This window comes from Propithecus coquereli, unplaced genomic scaffold (assembly GCF_000956105.1).
Source record: "Propithecus coquereli isolate 6110/MARCELLA unplaced genomic scaffold, Pcoq_1.0 Scaffold212, whole genome shotgun sequence".
NCBI classification, from domain to species: Eukaryota; Metazoa; Chordata; class Mammalia; order Primates; family Indriidae; genus Propithecus; species Propithecus coquereli.
The window spans coordinates 4,864,045-4,886,027 of NW_012146301.1; the positions used below are offsets into that span (position 1 = coordinate 4,864,045).

The following is a 21,983-nucleotide window of genomic DNA, read 5'->3' on the forward strand; positions in this document are numbered from 1 at the left end:
TTTAAAAAACTGTGTATTCTCTCTAATCAGGTAGAACAACATTTTGTAATGAACTTGTGAGGACATAATAAAATTAAATGTATTTGTACAGCATTTATATTTAGTGTGTGCTTTTTAAAAATATAGATGCTAGACTGGGCAATTATTTATTTTTCAATATGTTACATTTTTCTAGTGTTTTCTACTTCATTATTCCCTCCTATTCACAGGCTCTGTCTCTTCATGTTTCCATTACCTTATAATGTCTCATGCTTTCTGACCACATTTAAAAAAAAGAAAAAAAGGATTTATATTGATTAGCACTCACTGTCAGTATGCATTCCCTCTGCCTTCCAGGCCTAGCGGAAAGACGTCCATGTTTCTCATTCCCCAAATGTGGCAGTTTTACACAACTATTTTAGTCCTGCTCCCCACTGCTTCCCATTTTCCCTCAGGTTCGACTTAAAAGGCTGGCAGGAGGGAACCTCGCTGCTGGAACATATTTGAAGACGTTTGCTGTGGTTTTACCAAATAATTAGGAAACCTAAATGGGGTGCATCCTTCTACCTTTGAGCATTAACTATGGGAAGCTCTGTGCCATAATGTCTGGCTTTACAACTGCTTCCCTTGTCAGAAGCCGACTTCTTTGTAAATGGATTTGGAGGCCCAGGGTGGGGTTGCACTGGTGTAGGTGGGTCAGCTTTAGGAGTGGCTTGCAGGGGTTGATTGTCCTTGACACAGGTGTTTGTTCTAAGATAGCTCCTGCTGTGAGCTCTCACAGGAACAGCTCTCAAACTGCTGGTTGAATTAGGAGCAATCTAAGGATAGCGTTGCCAATTACTTTGAACTTGGCGTCTTCTGCGCTCAGAAGTGCCTTCCCAAATCTATGTCTTTTTGACATCTTTAGTATTTCCATCTTTCCTGATTCCCTCCCTCAGCCTTCACATGGCAAATCTTCACCAGTGAAAACAAAGTACAGATAGGTAACTTCTAACAATCTTCGAATGACTCCTACATGTGTTTTTTAGGCTCTCATTTATATTTACTGGTCAGCCAAACTTCTCCAGTCCTTGGACTACAGCAGCTGCTTTTCTTTGCTCATTATTAATAATTTGTCCTCATTTCAAATATCTCTTCTGCCTCTAGCAGTCTTCTCGAGTAACTTCCTTCTAGAGTCAACAGTGACTTCTACATAAACTCAAATCTTTTCGTAGTGCGTCTCTTCTCTGGAGGTATTTGAAGCAGGACATTTTTGGAGGGTGGGAGGAGGGAAACATTACCTTTTTCATATTATTCCCATAATCAAAGTTACTTGTAATTGGGAGTTTTCTGCATATATATTTGTAGGTAGGATAACAGTAGTTTTGCTAAAAAGTTTGTGTTACCTTTAACAGATAATTTACATTCATTTTACATTGCAGTAGCTGCTCTAACAGAGATGTTCATGTACAATGGTCTGAATAAGCTGTAACATTACTTCTGTCTTCTTCAACAGCCTGGCCTGTCTGAGCTAGAGAAGCAGTTGTGCACCACAAGGTCATTCAGAGTCCTGGGGTCAGCAGTCCCCTGGGTGCTATCTAGCCCGAATGGTCCATAATGGGTGACTACTACATCTTTACTGCAACCTGCTAGGAGGGGAAAGAACCAAAGCTCAGGGCAAGCAGAATGTCTTATGTTAAGGGTGACTAAAAAAATCACTTCTCTCCTATCTCATTGATCTGGGCATGAGGCCACACATAGATATGCTTGAAACTGGAAATTCTGTCTACCTGGTCTATGGGCCTGGCCTAGGAATGAGGAGGAAATGGATAGTCAGGACCATCAGAAACATGTGCCACAGTACAGTATTTATAGAACAGTTTGGTATTATACATCCTCTTTTTCTCTTAACCCTGTGACCAAAGTATAATCCTTTTACAAGGGAAGAAACTGGACATATTAACCACCTTTACCAAATTTACCCATCTAGTAGGTAAAATTTGTGACCTGAACCCAAATCTTCTAACGTAAAATTCCAGGGTGCTATTTTACCTATAAAATAGGTTGTCTGTTTAAAATAATCAGCAGCAAAGCAAATTTTTCATTATTCAAATCAAGTTGGTATACCTATAACTTATTCAGGATGATGACCATTATATACATTTTCTTAAAATTATCTTTGAGCTCAATCTTTTCTTTAGCTTTATCTACATTTGCTATTGAAACCATATATTGAGTTCTTTATTTCATTTTTTTTCAATTTTTTCTATTTGACTCATTTTTATAGATTCCAGTTCTCTAGTAGTAGTCTTGTCATCTGTTTTTTGAACATCTTAATCACAGTTACTTTAAAGTCTGTATCAAATAACTCAATATCTAGGTTGCCTGTGAGTTTATTGTCACTTGCTATGCCTGGTAAATTTTGACTGAATGCTGGACATTGTATATGAAAAATTGTAGATGTTCTGGACCTCCTTCTAGGGAGGATTCCAGAAGTTATTCTGACAGGCTGCAGAGGGAAGATCACCTCAGTCTAGTCAGGACCAAGTGATTCAAGCCTTGTTTGAAATCTTAGTAAGACTCCAGCTTCTGGTTCCCTCCATTCCTGGAAAGTAGTTTTCCAGAAGTATCCATTGAAAGCCTGGGGTGTTTCTCTCCTCTTTTGAGCTTGGTCCTGCTTTTTGCCATTTAATGCTTCACAAGTTAGCCTCTTGCCCTAAACAGCTTAATCTGTAAATGCTTTGAGTAAAAAGTTAGTGCTGAGTGTCAGGCTTACTTCTCTGTGCCTTTTTTTTGGGATCTTGGACCCTTAATTCCTGGCTGCCTTGCAAGCTCCAAGCACAACTTTGTTACTTTTTTTTTTTTTTGAGACAAGTCTCACTTTTTTGCCCAGGCTAGAGTGCAGTGGTGTCATCATAGCTCACTGCAACCTCAAACTCCTGGGCTCAAGCAATCCTCCTGTCTCAGCCTCCCGAGTAGCTGGGACTACAGGCACGTGCCACCACACTTGGCTAATTTTTCTTATTTTTTGTAGAGACAGGGTCTTTCGATGTTGCCCAGGGTGGTCTTGAACTCCTGGCCTGAAGCGAACCTCCCTCCTCGGCTTCCCAAAGTGCTGGGATTACAGGTGTAAGCCACTGTGCCTGGCCCCAGACACAACTCTCTTGTCTCCTGGAATGTGTGAGACTGCTGGAAGCTTTGCTGGTATTCTTACACATGGCCCTCTCGTTGACTTCTCAGCCTCTTTCCTTTCACCAAGAATCAACAATGCCTGGAATCCTTGGCTGCCTTGACAGCTCTCTGATACTTTCTCGCAGAAGTGCGCGCATGTGTATTTAAAAATCTGCTTTTATGGTTCTTAATAGAAGCTGAGGTCTGCTATAAGCTACTTAACAGCTGGAGGCAAAAGTCTCTATGTACTTTTGAAACAGTTCATTGTAACTGAAATGATCATTGTCTTCGTGTTGTTTAAGATGATTGATTTAGGGATTCTGCGTCTTTAGAAATCTAGCAGTGAGGATTGCATGATCTTTCAAATAAATCCTTGAAAAAGACAGAAAATTTTTATTCATCAAGTGATTCTGTGTTCTTGTTTTTAAAAAAAGCCAAAAAGAGAGTGTCCTCTGACTTAAATTAACTGCCTATGAATAATACTTTGCATTATTTAGGATTTTGAACTTTCCAGGATGTTTTTTACCTATATTATTCACCCCACAAACATATTGTGTGCCTTTTATATCCTTTTTTATAGACAATAAAGCCAAGAAGCATACTAAGTAAACAGCCTAAAATCACAAGCTAATCATTGACAGGAATAAATAAAATCAGGCTTCCAACTCCTAGTTCTTTCCAGTATATTAAAGTGACCTTGATTCAACTGTGTATACGTTGTGGAATCTAAAGTATTTCTTAGAAGCTGTATTCACACTCCTAAGTTTAATTTTACAATATTGCTTGGTTTTGTTTCCTCTATTAGCTTCATGTCAAGGACATTTTCAGTGACATGGGAAATTTACATGTATTCTGAGATGCAAACCTATATGCACACGTGCAGGTGCACAGATGGCCACGCACCCTCGGCCTGCCCATTCAGTCCGAATAGGAAGGAATCATGGTAATTTGATTCCTGAGTACAGAGATTCTGCTGTGGTTGTCAGATTCTAAAAACAGTATTCACATGCAGACAGGTGACATGGAAAATACGTGGCCTCCACTTCACAGGACGTCATAATCATGGAATCTTAGAATAACTCTTGGCATCAAAGTTCAAAGATGGATTGCTTCCCCCAAATAGTTGCTACTCACTTGCAGGAGTGATTTTTATTCACCTGGTAGTTCTATTAATGGCTCTGTTCATGAGACACTCACATGAACTGTTTCTACTGTTCTTCAGGCCCCTTAATCACGGGCATTGCAGCCTCACTGCTGTATAAGCAGAGGCGCAGAAGCTGCAGCTGTCAGGATCCTAATCCCTTCTGCTTGGACTCGTTGCCAGTGTGTACAGTGGTAAGCTGTGTGCCTTGGTGCTCGCCTTACAGGAACTACCAGAGGTGTCTGCAGCACAACAAAAATTGTGGATGATACTTTTTACCTTCTAGAAACTCAGGCAACTCGTTTAGGTATGTTCAGGCTTACTATTTAAATATTGGCCTTCAGGCAGACACGTGTAGTAAAGACTGCTTTCTTTAATGGAAGAGATACTAAATTGGGAACGAAACGTGTGACCACTTGTGGTATTGTTTCAGCTCTGTAACCTCAGTGACATAATTTAACCTTTGGTTTTCCTTGTTTGTAAGCTGTAGGGAAAATAATTGTCTTCTGATATAATGAGGCATGTTGTAAAGAAAAACGTGGCTGTGAAAGTGTTTTGGGATTTGGAAGAAAGGAGGGCTATATTAATTCATGGGAGCACAGTAATTATTTATTACATGATCCAAATTGAGAAGTAAAACATCAAATTATTCTTTTCCAAAGTTTGACTAACAGCTCATTTAAGCTTATTCAGATAATCTATTTGGGAGGCATGAATTACTTTAATTTCTTCAGTTTTCAATATGTTTTCTGGGATGATATGGACTCTTTAAGGTAGAAACTACTCAAAAGACCATCTCCTAGGCCGTTAGACGTTGCAGACGTGGTAATGATGCATCGATGGGAACAAGCGAGCTTCTCCTTCCAATGTTTTAATCACCTCTTACATTTTAGGATTGTTATTTTCCTAGTCAAGAGGAAGACATGCCTTTCTTTGCTACAGCTGAGGTAGTGTCTGGTGAAGAATATGTTTTCCTTCTCTAGTAGCTTCTAAAATTTCTGACTCTGAAACCTTTGTTCTAATTTTGATTTGTACTAACTAGTGTTTAAATGGTCTTTCTTAAATCATGCTTTGTTAATATATGACATTTTAATATAATTTTCTTTATGATATTTGGTTAAACTTTAATAGGCAACTATAAAAACACTCAATACACATTTTTAAATTAATTGTTACCATTTAATATTTTAATGTATTTGTCTAGTTTTCAAGAAATGATCAAGAAAACATCAATGTATAGCCATCCATTAATTCATCATTTGATGGACCCAGAAGCTCATAAAGGTAAATCATTTTATGTTTTTGTAATTTGACCAATTCTAATAAGACAAACAATTAATAGAATATAAAGTCTTACCTTTTCAGTATTCATTAACGTCTTAAAGGGAGCAAGGACTTTTATCAATTGCATATTACGTCTTGCCTTGTGTTTGCTAACCTGCAAATATCTTGAATAATGTTTATTGTCTACTGCTATAACACTTATGATACTGATGATATGTTAAAGATAATTCTGACAGGCAATAAAATATATAGACTTACTAAGTATTTAGAGTTTTTTTGATCATTAAATGTGGAATAATTTTTTCCCCAAGTGCTATACACTAAATGTATGATTGTGATTTCTAAGTTATTTCATTTCAGATAAGAAGTTTACAGGAGGGATAAAAATAGTTTTATGTAAAACCTACAAGTTTTTTACTAATGCTTGGATGAAAGATGAATTTAGGCTGTAAAAAACATCTCTAGGCTGTGTTTACAGTCCTCCTATTAATTATAGGCAAATACATAATGTTTTGACCTCTAGATTAAGAGATTAAGTTTGAATTCTAGTAAAGTGATTAAGTTTGAATTCTACTACCAGTGTGGTTATTTGAAATTGACCCACTATTGTGACATAGTCTTAAATATCAAGTATGACTTTACATGGATTATGTAATATGACTCTCCCCATTGTCTTGAGATAGAAAGTGCAGACATATGCTCTTGACAGACTAGAAGAGTTACCATATTTTTAGAGAGCAGTTGTAGTGCAAATCTGATTATTTTGATTTCTCTCTCTCTCTCTCCCTCTCTCCGCCCCCCCTTATCAGCATACACTATACATGTTTTCTAAAAACTATACTTCTAGTTTTTCCTTTTTTGGCTGTACCAGGTGGCTTCTCCCTAGGTGAGCATATCTTTAGGCCAAGAGAGCTGGGCGTATGCCCAGTGTTGGCAACCTACCTGGCTTAAACACGAACAGTTTTACCATAGCAATTCTTGCAAACCTAAACATTTAAGTTGTAATCACTTAGAGAATCCAGCCATTTAGATGATTTGAATGAAGATGCAATTCTCTGTGATAGATGAATAAAATTGCATCATTAACTTTACCATTAGTAACAATTCTTGGTTTCAACAGTGTGCATAACAATTTGGCGAATTACAAAGGAAATGGAAGAAGTTCAAGGTAAGGTTGGGACAGAACTAGTATTAAAATATTTTGCAACATGAACAAACACACCTCATAATCATCTATATAGCCAATTAAAGCTTTAAAAATATGTTTACAAGCACAGTGCTAAGGGGATTAAGAGCGTGCTGTTGGAACAGAGTCAGATGGCAGTTTGTTGGAAAGACTTCCGCCAAGTAGAGGAACACTCAGTTCTCAAGTACTGAAGGATATTGACTTTTCCTGTCCTAATGCTTTTACATGCAATATCTTGTGCTTGGAAAGGATGGAGCTCAGTGCTCATATTTCAACACTGGCATGGAGATCCAAGAATTATGGGATGTCATTTATATACAGATTAAAATTAGGACTGTGGTTGGTGCTAAAAATTCCTCTGTATATGTTTCTAATGCTACATTATAATCTAGGGTATCTAAAACCTCATGCACAGTAACTATTCCAAATATCCTATGTTGCCTGCCTCATGCCAACAGCCGCTCTCCAGCTGTTAGCACATGTAGCAACAGGTTATGAAGTAGTGGGGTCTCCTGAGGGTCTGCAGCCTTGGAGCAAATTCATCCTTACCCAAGGTTCAGTGATTCCTGTGTACAATGATTCCCAAATTTGTCACTCCAACTGCTTATTTGGCATCCTACATACTGCCTTGTGTCTACTGGGCCCTTCAAAATGTCTATGTGAGGAACATCTGCCCAAATGGGATTAAATGTGTAAAGCAGTGGTCCCCAACCTTTTTGGCACCAGGGACCAGTTTCATGGAAGACAATTTTTCCATGGATCAGGGGTGGGGTGGGGATGCGGTGGGGGTGTGGGGGGAGGGAGGCTGAGCTCAGGCAGTGATGCGAGTGATAGGAAGCTGCTATAAACACAGATGAAGCTGTTCTCGCTTGCCCACCACTCACCTCCTGCTGTGTGGCCCTGTTCCTAACAGACCACAGACAGATACCTGTCCATGGCCGGGGATTGGGGACCACAGGTGTAAGGGATACATGGGGGAACTGTTTGAGGAAGATAAAGAAGGAAGGAGCAGAAGTAGGAAGGGGGGAGGGCCTTCAGATCACTGCACAGGTCCAATGGACATGAGAGGAAGACAGATTGGATAGAAGAACCTCCAACTGCAACACAGTTGTGAGAAAGCTTTGGATGGGTTGATGGGGAATCCCTGATCAAAAGTTGCCCACTAGAGGAGTGGCCTATCTCCTCCGGCAGGAAACTATAGGAGAACATGGTCTCCGGGAGCTGAAGGTGGCAGTGTTGGAGACTATACTCCTTGTAGCAGATTCTCTGAATCTGCATGGCACACATCCATGGCTGGCACATTATGCCACAGACTAATGTATAATAAAAAATAATTTTTCTTTGCTGGTTTTCCCCTTCACCTATATTTCTATCTCAGTTTATGGCAACACCATTTCCCCAGCTACCCAGAAACCTGGAATCATCCACTCTTCTCCCTTCACACCCTTCATCATTACATCCCATTGATTTTACATCCCAAATACATTTCCTGACCCCTTGTCCTGCTTCCTACATCACTTGCCTTGATCCAGGTCTTTATCATTTCTTATCTTGACCATCATTAACTGCTTTCTAATTGGTTGTCTCACCCCGGACTGGCTCTCTTTCTTTACCCTCTCTAGTCCTTTTTCCACATTGTGGCCCACACGATCTTTTAAAAATTCAAATCTTGTCAAATTTCTCTTCTGCTTAAAATTCTTCAGTGACTCATTATTTCTTATAGGATAAAAATCAAGACTTCTTAACATGGTGTAGCATGTTTTATCTCATACTAGTATTCCCGCTTATGCTATATTCTAGTTCTCTGAGTTTCCCAAATTGGAAAATTGATCAAAAAACTTTTTGTGAATGGGCTTTTGTATATGCTGTTTCCTGTGAATGGGATGTCTTCCCTTCTCTTATTTGACTGACAAACTCAGAGTCACCAAGGCTCAGGTAATTCTTTCCTGAACTCTCTGAGATGTGGAACTTTTTATTTTTGAGTTGTTTAGTTAAGCCTCTGTTACAGCACTTATATGTTGATCTATCTTTGAATTCATAATGTCTAGGTACTTAATGAATGAATGAATGAATGAATCTGTGAGCTAAAACTTAGGCCAACTGGCTGGACTTAAATTTGCTCATTAGTGATGATTTGTATTTCTGGTCACCAGTCAGTGGACTCCCTTCGGGACCTAATATATCGTTCTGCTCAAGGTCTCACATGAACATCTTTCAAGAGGATCTTCATAAATCTTTGCAGAGTTGGATATAAACAATACTGCATTAGTTTATGAAGAAGAAATTTGAGTAAATCTATCACTGTTTAAGAAACCTATCAAACTACAGTCTGAAGCAGCATACAAGTGGTTCTTATGTTATAGATAAGATACTTTCCTGAGAATGTCTTTAGGTCAGATTTGTATGTAACTCAGATTCTTAATGAATGGCACATATATAGTAATATTAACAATAATAATAACAATACTATAATGGCTCATATGTGGTAATAATAATACAGTGTAAGACTATAAATAATAATAATACCCCTGTATTATAACAATAAATTCCCAAAACTACTGTGCTCTTTCTTTTAATTCAAACAAACAGAACATAAAAACAAACTAATACAAAAATTTAGATGGAAGATAGGAGAAATTTCAAAAAGAATATTAAAGGTTAACACTCACCTAATGTTGCATCAATGTATTGCTTACTGGAAGGGCATTCTTGAGGCAAGAAGGTAGCTAACAGTAATCGGAAGGTGATGATGGAGATGGTTTTGGAGAGGATGAAGTGGGTGCTGGAGAATCAGGGTTAGATTCTGTTGCTGGAGAAAGGGAGCTCACCACTGAAGTTGGTTTCTTGAAAAGCGTATCTAGGGTTGTTTGCATGGCCTTTTTCTTTTTTCCTCATAAATGGCCTTGTAGCAGCTGATGTTCTCCCTAACTGCATGGTAAACCTTTGTAAACTGCTCAGTGTCAGGATCTTGGCAAATCCTGTTTCAGTGAGAGGAAAGGCTTCAGCTAATTCTTTTGTCATAAACTCTCTTGGCTCTGGATCTTCTAATTCTTCCTGTTCATGTTTCTATCAGCTGCTTCTCTATCTGTCTATGAGACTAGCTGCCAACTAACTGCTTACGCCATGTAGGTTTGTTTACACGTGTGGAAGAAACTAGTTCCCAAATTATTAATTAATTATTCAATTATAAATTACCCTTATGGGGACCCTTGGGAGCTCGTAAGTACTGTCGGGTGGTCCATAACTCGGAGGCTGCCTGTATCTAGTATCCTAGTCGGAGTACTACAGCACCTATAATTACTAATGCAAAAATCATTTAATGCATTTTAGATGTTTAAAAAGTAACCTGAGTACATGTGGTGCTTGTTTTTCCATTCTTGGGATACTTCACTTAGTAGAATGGGCTCCAACTCTATCCAGGATAATACAAGAGGTGCTAGATCACCATTGTTTTTTGTGGCTGAGTAGAACTCCATGGTATACATATACCACAGTTTATTAATCCACTCACGTATTGATGGGCACTTGGGTTATTTCCACATCTTTGCAATTGTGAATTGTGCTGCTATAAATATTCAAGTGCAGGTGTCTTTTTTATAGAATGTCTTTTGTTCTTTTGGGTGATGCCCAGCAATGGGATTGCTGGGTCAAATGGTAGTTCATTGGGTATCGGGCAGATGGGAGGGGGAGGAGGGGATGGGTATATACACACATAATGGGTGCGGTGCTCACTGTCTGGGGGATGGACACGCTTGAAGCTCTGACTTGGGTGGGGCAAGAGCAATATACGTAACCTAAACATTTGTACCCCCATAATCTGCTGAAATAAAAAAAAAATTTAAAAAGTAACCTGAATAAGTATCTGACTATAAATAAGACTATAAATTTTCCACATGTTCAATAAAAATAACTCTATTTAACAAATTATATTGTGACTTTTAAAAATTTTTTGTATTATAATTAATGCTGAAAGAACATCATACAGATCATTTTCATACATTTCTAATTATTTACTTTGAATAAATTCTTCAATACAAAATAATTGGGCTAACGTGTAAGAACTTTTTTTTTTTTTTACTAAACAACAGAAATTTATTTCTCACAGTTATGGAGGCTGGGAAATCAAAGATCAGGGCACCAGCAGATTCAGTGTCTGGTGAGGACCCTGTATTTGCTTCATAGATGGTATCATGTTGCTGCATCCTTTAGGGGACAAATGCTGTGTCCTCACATGGCAGAAGGGACAGAAGGGGCAAACTCGCCTCCTCAAGCCCTTGTATAAGGCACTAATACATTCACAAGGTCAGAGCCTCATGGCCTAATCACTTCTTTTTTTAAAAAAAATTTATTTCAAAGTATTACAGGGGTACAAATGCTTTTGGTTACATGGATCACTTTTGTAATGCTTGAGTCAGGGTTATAAAGTGTGCCTGTCACCCAGATAGTGTTCATTGTACCTGTTAGGTAGGTTTTCGCCCATCCGCTCCCCCTCCTCCCCCTGTTTGATTTCCATTGAGTTAATATACTATCTGCCTCAGATGTCTCCAAAACTCAGATTTGAATGTCAAGTTTGGATGTCAGTGGTTACCCTTAGGGCAGGCAGACCACCACGGCAAAAGCACACAAACGCAAACCTGGCTCCCACACACAGGCTGCCACCTTCATCAGACTCTTGTCATTTTTCATCTAGATTGTTGCAATAGCCTTCTAACTAGCTTCTAAGGTCGCCAGTCCTTCAGCTACTGCTGCCAGATGTGGTTCTTAAATATCCAATGTGATCATGTTAGTCCTGTTCTGACAACCTTTAATGGCTCCTCCTTACCTTATAGAACAAAGGTCAACATTGCACATAAATTTAATCCCAACCTACTTCTTAAGGCTTGTTTTCTACACACCCAACATGCCCCTTGTATGGTGTTAATTGTAATCCTGAAAGACACAATCCTGAACGCCATATTCCCGAATGCTGAAATCCCAAAAGATCAAACTCTCTAAAGTCTAAAATCCCTAACGTCTAATTGAATCCCCAAACCATAATGACAGATTTGGAATTAGGTGTGACCAAGCCTTCTAAAAGTGAATTTAAATGTGTTACCAATAGTTTTTCTATTCAGCCGAAAACATTTGTTAGAAAATTCAGATGAGTGAATTGGCCACGACATATGGCAATGAGGAAAATTTCTGTTTAAAAATGTGTTATTTGTCTGCATTGGTGTCTCTTCCAGCTGATGAAATTCCAGGAGGTTTAATGAAGTAAAGCTGCATTTGCCTGAAGAAGTCAGCAAAGTCACTGACTGATTCAAAAATAATTAGGTGTATGGTAGGACAAGAAGATATGCAATGGTGTTGCCATTTGATCACCAGTATTTTTTCTGCCAAATGTGTGATCTGTATATGAATGCATGTGGAATGGATTTCCATATACTCAAAGCAACATAGGAACATGGCACAGAAGATGGGAAAATTTAATAGGGAATGCTCGTGTTGGTGTATACCAAATCAAAGAAGAATTTCAAAAAGAGTAGCACCATGTAGAAAATCAATGTGAATTTATTCTCCCAGGAGAGCCATGCCCTAAAAGAAAAAAAAAGCAATTATTCATCTTGCTGCAAGACTTCAAAATATGGTTAATAGTAGTGAAAGTTGGCCAGCTCTTATGGCTACCTCCAAGCAATTACTCATAATCCATCCCTGTAATACACTTTTTCATATGTTGAATTTTCTTTTTAGTTTTTTGGGGGTTTGGGTTTTGTTTTTCTTTTTTTAGTTTTTTTCCCACTCTTTAAAATTGTCAGCATTATTTTTTTATAAGTCTCCATACTATGTATTTAATCTTTGCATCATTTTCAATACTGGAGGTGTAAATAGTGTAAAGACTTTTAGAAAGTTCTAATTTTTCTATGCATTTTTTTGCAAATTTGACTCCACAAAAGTGAATTATTATAACGTTGACTTTGTGTGTAAGCGTTGTGTGAGTACACAAAAACTTGTTGAAACTTCCTCAATAAATGAAGAGATGTTCTTTTTGTACATATGCATTTGTGAAAGATAAAATTTCTCAGCTCTTTGAGCAAATGTATATGTAGTATGATCCATCGTGGATTTTTAAATTTTTTTTAATTTTAATTCTAATTTTTTTTTTTTTTTTTTTTTTTAGAGACAGGTCTCACTATATTGTCCAGGTTGGCCTTGAACTCCTGGGCACAAGTGATCCTCCCACCTCATCCTCCTAAGTAGCTGGCACTACAGGTACCACCACCATGCCTGGCTTCGTCTTGGTTTTTGATTAATTTCATCAAAAGACATAAGTTGTCCATCAGGGTATTTCAGATGACTGCAATTATATATGCAATTTCTTCATGAATATGGTTAATCTTCTCAACTATTATACCTGTGGGACTATTGTTAGTACACCTGAATGTTTTTGCTTATAAAAATATGTATGTTATTATTGCCTATTATGTTGTGTAAAGTGGTCTATGAAGTGTTCTGTCATGTTTTTATTAATATGTTTCTCAAATATTTTAAAAATGTAAATAACTGTATTTAAAAGAACTTAACATTTTTTTTCTCAGAATTATATTTTTTGAATTTTGTTCTTTCGGGATTTCAACATTTGGGATTATAGCATTGATGATTGTGTCTTTCGGGATTATGGCCCAAACTCCACTGTGTACATGAGGTCCACTGATCTTCTAACGGCTCCCTGGGCTCAAATGTCTTCTCCATTGTCGTGTTTCTCCCGATTCATCCGACCAGTGGTGCTTCCCATTGCATTTTAGAAATATTTCTTTTATAGCATTTACCAAGCTTCATTGAAATTTGTTTAGTTGTCTGTTCCTTCCACACTCCCAGTAGCAAACTCTGAGCACAATTATAATAATTTAGATGGATTTTCCCCCCATTTGCATCCGGAGAAGTCTCAATAGAAGATGAATTTCTTTTTTTCTGCAAAGACATAGAATGTAGTATTATTTGGTCTGCTTGATTAGAATTACAACCTCTGTATGTTTTGGAAACTAAGGAGACCAGCAGACAGAAAATATTTGTAAAATCTTCTTAGGAATTAGTTTCAACATAGGAGCCCCAGACCTTGACATTGCTGAGTGTTCAGAATTGTATCTTTCAGGTTAAGCCTGTGACCATTTACTAATCTGAAAATACCTTTCACTTCTTCTTCTTCTTCTTCTCTTTAATCTGTAGGCATTTCTAAGAAGCATATGACATTCATCTTTGAATAGAAGATTCAGTTGAATGACAGTCTTTTTCATTTAGTAGAGGGGTTTTTACTTCAAATTTTGCTGACAGGTTTTCATGACAGCCTTCAAATGGAAGCTTGAATTCACTTGTCATAGCTGTTAAAGAGTTGGATTTCTTCTTTGGTATATTTATGTGATCTGACCCTTTCACTTATTATTGCTATTATTGACCTTAAAAGTACAAAAGAGAAGAGTATAGACAAAGCCTCTATTTTTGAAGGCTTTCTGTAATCTAGCAGCAAAGTCAATTCACTGTTGAATTTTCCTCTTAAGAAAATCATCATCATAATGTGGCAGAATCTTGCTAATTTTCACTTCATACTTGAAACCCCTTTAATTCTCTGGAGAACAAGAGTACCTGGTAGATTTTATTCACTATCAGCAAAGATTTAATAGTAGGAAAATGGTGTTAAGATTTTTTGTATCAAAAAGCATTAAAATAGATAAGTCCAAGAGAACAACATAATTTACTGCTATGTCTTGATTATGTTTTATTTACAATCTGTTTTAATATTTATGTTTCAATATTAAATTCATCAATAAAATAATATTCTAAGATTACAGTAGATAGCTTCTATCTAAAGGCACAGTTATCAGAAGTTTTCTCCTTTCCATATAGGAAAGCCAAGATAACAACATTTTGTGTAACATTACCTGGTTTTAGTTATTTGTCCTGGGGTCTGACTGTTAGATAACGAGGAGAAGGTATAGGTGGAAAAATTATTCTTTAGAATGTATGTTAGGATTCTGTTGTATGACAAGGCTATTAATTTTTTGCAGAAAATTGCTCTTCAAATCCTAACTAAAAACTAACGACTGTCTGCTAAATTCATTAATCTTCTCAACATTTAATCTCATATTCAACAAATAACTAAGCATACAGTTGGAGGGACATGTTCTTTCTAAACTGTTTGGAGCACAGATTTCTTTTTATTACGATAGGGCTGCTCCAGCAATGCCTTTATGATCGTGAAGCTCTTTCCATTAGATTACAGTTTAGAGATTCTTATTATCAACATTGAAATGGGTGGTGTCATTGCTAGAACTTGGTATTAAACATGTCATTTGGCTTAAATAAACAATTATTATTGAAACTATTAACTTCAAAATATTTAAATAGAAGTTCATGTGGGAAAACAGAACCCAAAGTTTTAAGATGAAAATAATTGTGTGTATGTGTTTTCTCTTTTAAAATTCCACTTATTACATCTAGACAAATTATTATTATTTTTTCTTGTCATAAAGAAATTTTATTTTAATTGTCATCGGTTACTCCAAAAGACACTTGGTCATTCTATCAGTGTTGTCCTTACAAAGAGCATATTCCTCTTCAGGCAAATTATTTTAAGCTGCCAAGTTCAGTATATTTTGGTTTCATGCTACAGATTATGCTAATTTTTGCAAAAGTTATTTCTTATGGGATGCCTATAGTATTCTTACAATATTTAAATTAAAAAGAGAATATTAATAAAAAACATTATCAGTTAAATTTTATTCAACCTGACATTTTCTATATGCTACATGATCATCCTAGGTATATAACTAATTTTGTGTGACCATTTATGGTAGATAGAATTTGTGCTCTTTTTAGAGTATATATATAATTGATAGTGGTTATAGTTGTTTCTTGCAATCTCTTTGAAGGTCCTTTGTTTTGGGAGTATACATAATTTTCAATTATGATGATATATTCATAGATATTTTAAATCTCACTTCCTCATGAAGGTAGAGATATGGTCATTCTTAAAAAGAATTGACTAACTCGATGTATTAAGAAAGACACAGTCAAAAGCCAGGAATTCATTTGTCATCCTTCTGTAGTTGTTAGGACAGCTGCACTAATCTGGCCAACTAACCTTTAAAAGAACGTGCAAAGTCAAAGATGTCAGGTTATACCAGTAAATATTCACAAGCAAAGTTTTTATATCAAAGACTGGAACTTTTGAAGATGCCCCTGGGATTTAGTGTACTCTAACATCTATTAATCCCCGATACCTTAGGTGACTTGTCAAAGAAGTGCTACATTTACAAGGAGTGTGCAAGGAGGCCCAAGGGGACAAATTCAGCTAAAGGTCAAGGAAGCAATTAATGTTCTCTACTTTTCCCTAAAGAACTTCCTCAGCAAATGTTGCCCTCTCCCCGCCCCCCTCAGTCTTATTAGCAAGGCAAGTGCATATAGTGAAATGAAAGTTAAAGTTCAAATAAAACATATTACCAATATTATTTGGTTCTTAGAACTCTTCCTGAATGTGAATGCATGCAGTTGTTTAAGAAGTACAGTGAAAAATATTAAATGGAGGAGATAACTCTTGCTGAAGAATATTAATTTTGTTTTTGTTTTTTTCTGCATCTCTGTCAAGAGTCAATGTTCGCAGTAGTGGTATAGTTGGGTGGTGGGCTGGGCCCTTCCTGTGGGGTGTAGTTAAGGTGGAACTCTTTTGGAGAATACATGGTTCTGTCTGGATTCTAAGTGGGACACACACTCACACACACACACACACACACACACACACATCTATTTCCTAGTCCTTTAAATTTGTGAAAATTCTTGTGTTTCCTCAGGAGTTTTCTTGTTTATAATGAATATGTTGATCTCCCCAAACTGTCCCTTTTGTAAGGCTGAGTTTCAAAATTTCTCACCTCTCAGTTGCTCTAATTTCTCAGTATCCCTCTACAGTGGGGCTTCCTCAGAACATGGTGTACAAGTATGATCTGACCAGCATGAAGTAGAACAGAGCCTTTACTGCCCTCATTTAGAAATTATATTGTTAACATGTCCTGGGTGTAATAGCTTTTTTGACAATTGTATTATACTTAGGACTCATATTGAGCCTGTGGCCAATTAAATCTATATATCTGTTTCCCTTCTCAAGCAGCGTTGTTAAACTCAGGCTGAATGTGGTCTTTAGACTTACCTTTATTAAATTTCGCATTGTTATGTCCAATCCACTGTTATTTCACCAAGATATTGTGATCACAATTGGCTTTCCAGTGTACTTGTTATTCCTATCACATTTATAGCATATGAAATTTGATCATACTCAATATTATCAAGCAATTGATGAAAATGTTCGTCACAGCAAAGCTGAGAACATACCAATTATTAGAAAGGTCTATCCAGGTGGGCATCAAAACCACGTGCTTTGGGGGCACTGTGGAAAACCTCTTTCATCCAATCCACTAATGCTTCATGGGGATGCTGTGAGATACCACATGTACTGCTGAAGTTCAGATGATTTTTGTCTATGAATTTGTAGTTTTCCCAAGGGTAGGGACCATGTCTGTCTAGTTAACTACTCCATTTCCATCACCCAGCACTGTTCCTGGCACACAGAGTAACTGGAATTGCACTGTGTGGCCAATATGAATAGTTTGGATCACATACTCCATCACTAATCTTTCTCTTGTTCTGTATGAACTGGTTGGTGGCCCTTAAAATATATTGCTTTTAGAAGTATATCAATTATTTGTTTCATGTAGCATTGTAGAAATGGATAGTGGTGATTTCAACTTCAGTAAAAATCTGAAAGATGTTACCACCCTGATGTATGAAATGTTAGTTTATGAGTTATTTCAAATAGTTTAACTTATTATATTACTTTATTTCATCTAAAGTCAATGACTATTCAAAAGTAACTTAGCCTAAGTAGAAATGCTGCATTTCCATCAGGTTCTTCTTCTTTTTCATGGATTTACTAACACAACCATTGCCTTTTTTTTTCCCCTTTCAGAGATCAGAGGAAACTATGACGATAAGCAGGTGGTCACAGAGATCATGGCAAGGTGTTTCACTCCAAATCTGATAACAACCACTTCCTGGGAAGGTTTTCATTTTGTTGGTCATGAGATTCGGATTACTGAAGCCATGGACTGTTACGGTGCTGTTGTTTGGCCATCGGTATAATTTCACACAAAATTTGCTACATTCTAATTATTATCCAGCCAGTTTGGTTCATTGTTATGTTCTACTTGGAAGAAGAAAATAGGTTCCATAGTTTTACTTTGTGTGACCTCAGATAACATTAAATTTTAGAAATCACATGATTGGGAAATTGCTTCCATCAATTAATTCTATTCTGGATTTTTATTAAAATTTGTAGGACTAATAAAGTTTACTCCTTCAGTTTTTTATGAATTTAGAATAGTAAACATTTTTATTTCCCATTTTGCTGGCATTTGAGCTAAACAATTATAATGAAATCTATGAGTCTCACCTGCAGAATATTCTAAAAGGCCCCCATTCCTTTACCAACTGTCCCATGAAAGGTAGTGGACACACCACCATTGCCTGCCTCAACCCTTTACACTGCTTGGAAATGACTAGTAGTATTAGAAGGTGCTTCCTTTAAAGATGATCAAACCTAAGCAACTGAATTCTGTATTTTTAGTTATCTCTACTTTTTTCCTAACAATCCCCAAAAGCTTTTTCTAGCTAAAATGTTGAACCTATCAATAGACATACTTCTGCTGATAATATTTTGGAGTGATTATGCATGCACACACACAAATACACTCACGTGCTCACATGTGCACATATATCATTAGTGGCATATTTATCTAATAGAAGTTAATTTTATTTTCTGTTACTACTTGCACAGCACCACATTTTTCTTTTTTAAAACTTTCGTAGGCCCTTGTTCTGTGCTATTTCCTGGAAACAAATGCAAAGCAGTATAATATGATTGATAAAAATGTGATTGAAATTGGAGCTGGAACAGGGCTGGTCTCCATTGTGGCAAGTTTACTTGGTAAGTAGATCTTTTCGATTAAATAGGGGTCAGAGAATTTAATGATCAAATATCATTAGTTGTTTTACTATCCGATGTACTATGACCTGGGCCTACTTGTAACTTTTTAATTGTTTGAACGGGCTTCATCAAGAAGCTTTACCAATTTTAAAGTCTCCTTGCTGGCTTCTTTTACAACTTTATGTGTAAGTTGTGTTGATTCTTTTCATAAAGTACTAAGTCACAAGCCTTAGACGAAGCATTCTAGATGGGAGGTGCACTTAAGCCTGTTGGTTGCTAAAGGAGGTGTGTGAAATACCAGGCAGAGACAGGATCTATTGCTGCTGATTCTCATGCACTTTAGATTTTGGTGCTATTTCAGTGTTCCCATGTAGCTGTAGATTCCTTTTGGGTTATGAAGTGCTGTGCTTTTATGAAAAAGCCCCTGCTAGAATAGGGAAGAAGTATTAGAGATCACATAAAAATCACATGTCCATTTCTGTTTTTAGGTGTTTGTCCTTGAATTTATTTTCTCAGTTCATTTCCATTCTTCTTTCATGACCCCCACTACTCTCACCAGCATCTTTTCCAACTCAGCATGTGATAGTCTCTATGTATGCCGGAGCCCGTTTCAGTTCAATCTTTTTTTGTTGTTGTTATCTATTTCATTGCCCTAATTTAGCTGCCTGCTCTGGTGTGCAGTACCCAAATCTATCTTGATTTCCTTGATCTTCAGAAGTGCACACCTGCCACTCTAAAATCTTGAGAGGAATTCAAGATTTAGCAATTTACAATTTTCTAAACACTGGAGAGATATAGGAACCTTGAAGTCCTCCCAAATATATTTTTAAAAAATTTGCTCTGTCCTGGTATTGCTTTCCAAAGTCACCATTTAGTATGGATAGAGTCAGAGTCACTCTCTGATTTATACCTGAAAGTCTCAGAATTTGTGTTTTGGGAAGTCATTTGTTTTATTAAAAAGCATTGATCCTTTTGGTCTGTTTGTCTAACTTGAAACAAATATCAGAAGATGAAAGCTTTGTTTAGTCAGTATTCTTAAAGTGGTGGTGTTTACCTCTCTGACACAAAGATATTAAGTGTAATAGTCAGATAGTTTACATTTAATATGGGAAGAGGTATATTCCTTATCCTAAGATTTTAAAGATTTGTAGAAAATGATAGACCCACCCACACTAGAATGTAAAGGCTTATATTTCTGTGATTCTACCAATGATATGCATATTTCCTTTTGGTTTTAATATTTTCACAAAATACAACCCTTGCTAAGAGACACGTGACATTGTGGCCACGGAATGGGTTCTAATTTGGTCTAAGCTGAACTAGACTTATCTTCCAATTCTGCTTTCCCATTCTTTACCCTGGTCTGTGCTTGTTTGATGCTGTGGAATTGGTCAGTCCTAGATTTATTTACAGATTTTTTTTCAGGCTCTGCTACTGTTCAAAGTTCACTTTAAGGACCAAATTTCTACAAATTTTCTCCTGAGAACTTTCTTCCTGAAAATGATCACCACTATGCACTTTTAACTTGGAAATTGTTTACATTTTTAAGCATTCTGTCACGTGTCTATGATCTTTGGCTTCTGAGCACTACATGCATGTTGTAGCTAGGTTTTAAACATCTTTTGGTGGGAAGATTAACACTTACGATGGGGTCAAGCTGAAAACTTGGGCATAAACATGGATGTCATGATACTATCCATGTGAAGCCATTGAAAAACCTTCTTTCCTCCCACTACTTCTCATGCATGCCCTTCCTGTTCAACTATAGAATGCCCTGTGTTACATACGCTCTTTCTATCCACGTGACTGAATTCTTTTAGGGAGGTGTTTTCATCAACAACTTCTGATTATTCTAATGAGGGTACCAAATATTTTGAATTTCCCTTTCTCTCTATTATTTTTCCCCTAGCATGTAGTAGGTAAATAGAAAACAACCACCACCATGAAACAAACCACAAACAAAAAGCCGGGAGAACAGAGAAATACAGTGGTGTGCACAAGTATCACGGGACTCTACTTTTTTTTCTCTTTAAACAGAGGCATGTGCTGCCTTAGCATCTGTTTTGAAAGGGATTCCCTTTCTGTGTGTAAGAACTGACCAGTCCTTTACCTGGGACTAACAATTGTGCAGAAATGCAATGTGCGTGTTGGCTTGAAACTTTTGAGTGTTTTAGCTTATCCCTCGAGGGTTACTTTTTCTTCTGTTCTTTGTTTCACAGGTGCTCACGTGACTGCCACAGATTTACCTGAATTACTTGGAAACCTGCAGTACAATATTTCCCGAAACACCAAGATGAAAAGCAAGCATTTGCCTCAGGTTAAAGAACTTTCCTGGGGAGTAGCTTTAGATAGAAACTTCCCCAGGTCTTCCAATAATTTTGACTATATCCTGGCAGCAGATGTGGTCTATGCTCATCCTTTCTTGGAAGAACTCCTTGTTACCTTTGACCATCTGTGCAAAGAAACCACCATCATCCTCTGGGTCATGAAATTCAGGTTGGAGAAAGAAAATAAATTTGTAGATAGATTTCAGGAGTTGTTTGACCTGGAGGAAGTTTCCAGTTTCCCTAGCCTGGATATTAAGTTGTATAAAGCTGTGAAGAAAAATCGAAGGAGTGCATGATGTCGTCCTGGATGAGGACATGGAAGCACTAAGGCAATTTCCAGCCAATTAGCACTTTAAAGAAAACCTAAATAATTGGATGTACCACTGACTTTTCCAAAGGGAAACACACACACACATCCTGCTATGAGAATAGAAGATCGTTTCCCAGATTTGCCTCATCCCAGGCAGGGATTTTCCCAGACACAGCACCTGGGTCTGCAGGATTCATGGTAACGGGCTCCCAGTCTGTCTCCATCAGCATTCAGGGCCACCCTCTACTTACGTGGTAACGGGAACTCTTGGCAAAGTCACACTGCACAGCTCCTGTCTGCTCTCCTTGTCTCTTATTTCACCATTTATCATTAGTATTTTAATAAATGGTGCAGTTATTATTTTTTAATGTGTAATTGCAAAATGATGGTTTTTAATAATATTCCTACAATGAACATTGTTATTAATTCTCTTAAACATAGCCTTATGTGATTCTTTCTTTGGAAATAAAGAAATTAGTAGGATCTGCAAATAAATTTGAACAGGCAGATATATAATGTAATGGTAAATCTTAGACTTTGGTGGTTTTTATTAGTGCCAGCAATAGGTGGTCTATCATCTCTGCTTGGCGAGGGGGACC

The 21,983-nt window shown here is 37.1% G+C and overlaps 1 protein-coding gene across 1 annotated transcript; it reads left to right on the top strand.

The window, feature by feature from the left end:
- Nucleotides 1-6,706: 6,706 nt before the first annotated feature.
- Nucleotides 6,707-21,370, top strand: LOC105810443. The gene is made up of 4 exons (XM_012644438.1): nucleotides 6,707-6,722; nucleotides 17,731-17,897; nucleotides 18,630-18,747; nucleotides 20,967-21,370. Exons 1-4 carry the CDS (start codon nucleotides 6,707-6,709, stop codon nucleotides 21,368-21,370), a joined length of 705 nt encoding a protein of 234 aa, XP_012499892.1.
- The last annotated feature ends 613 nt before the right edge of the window (nucleotides 21,371-21,983 follow it).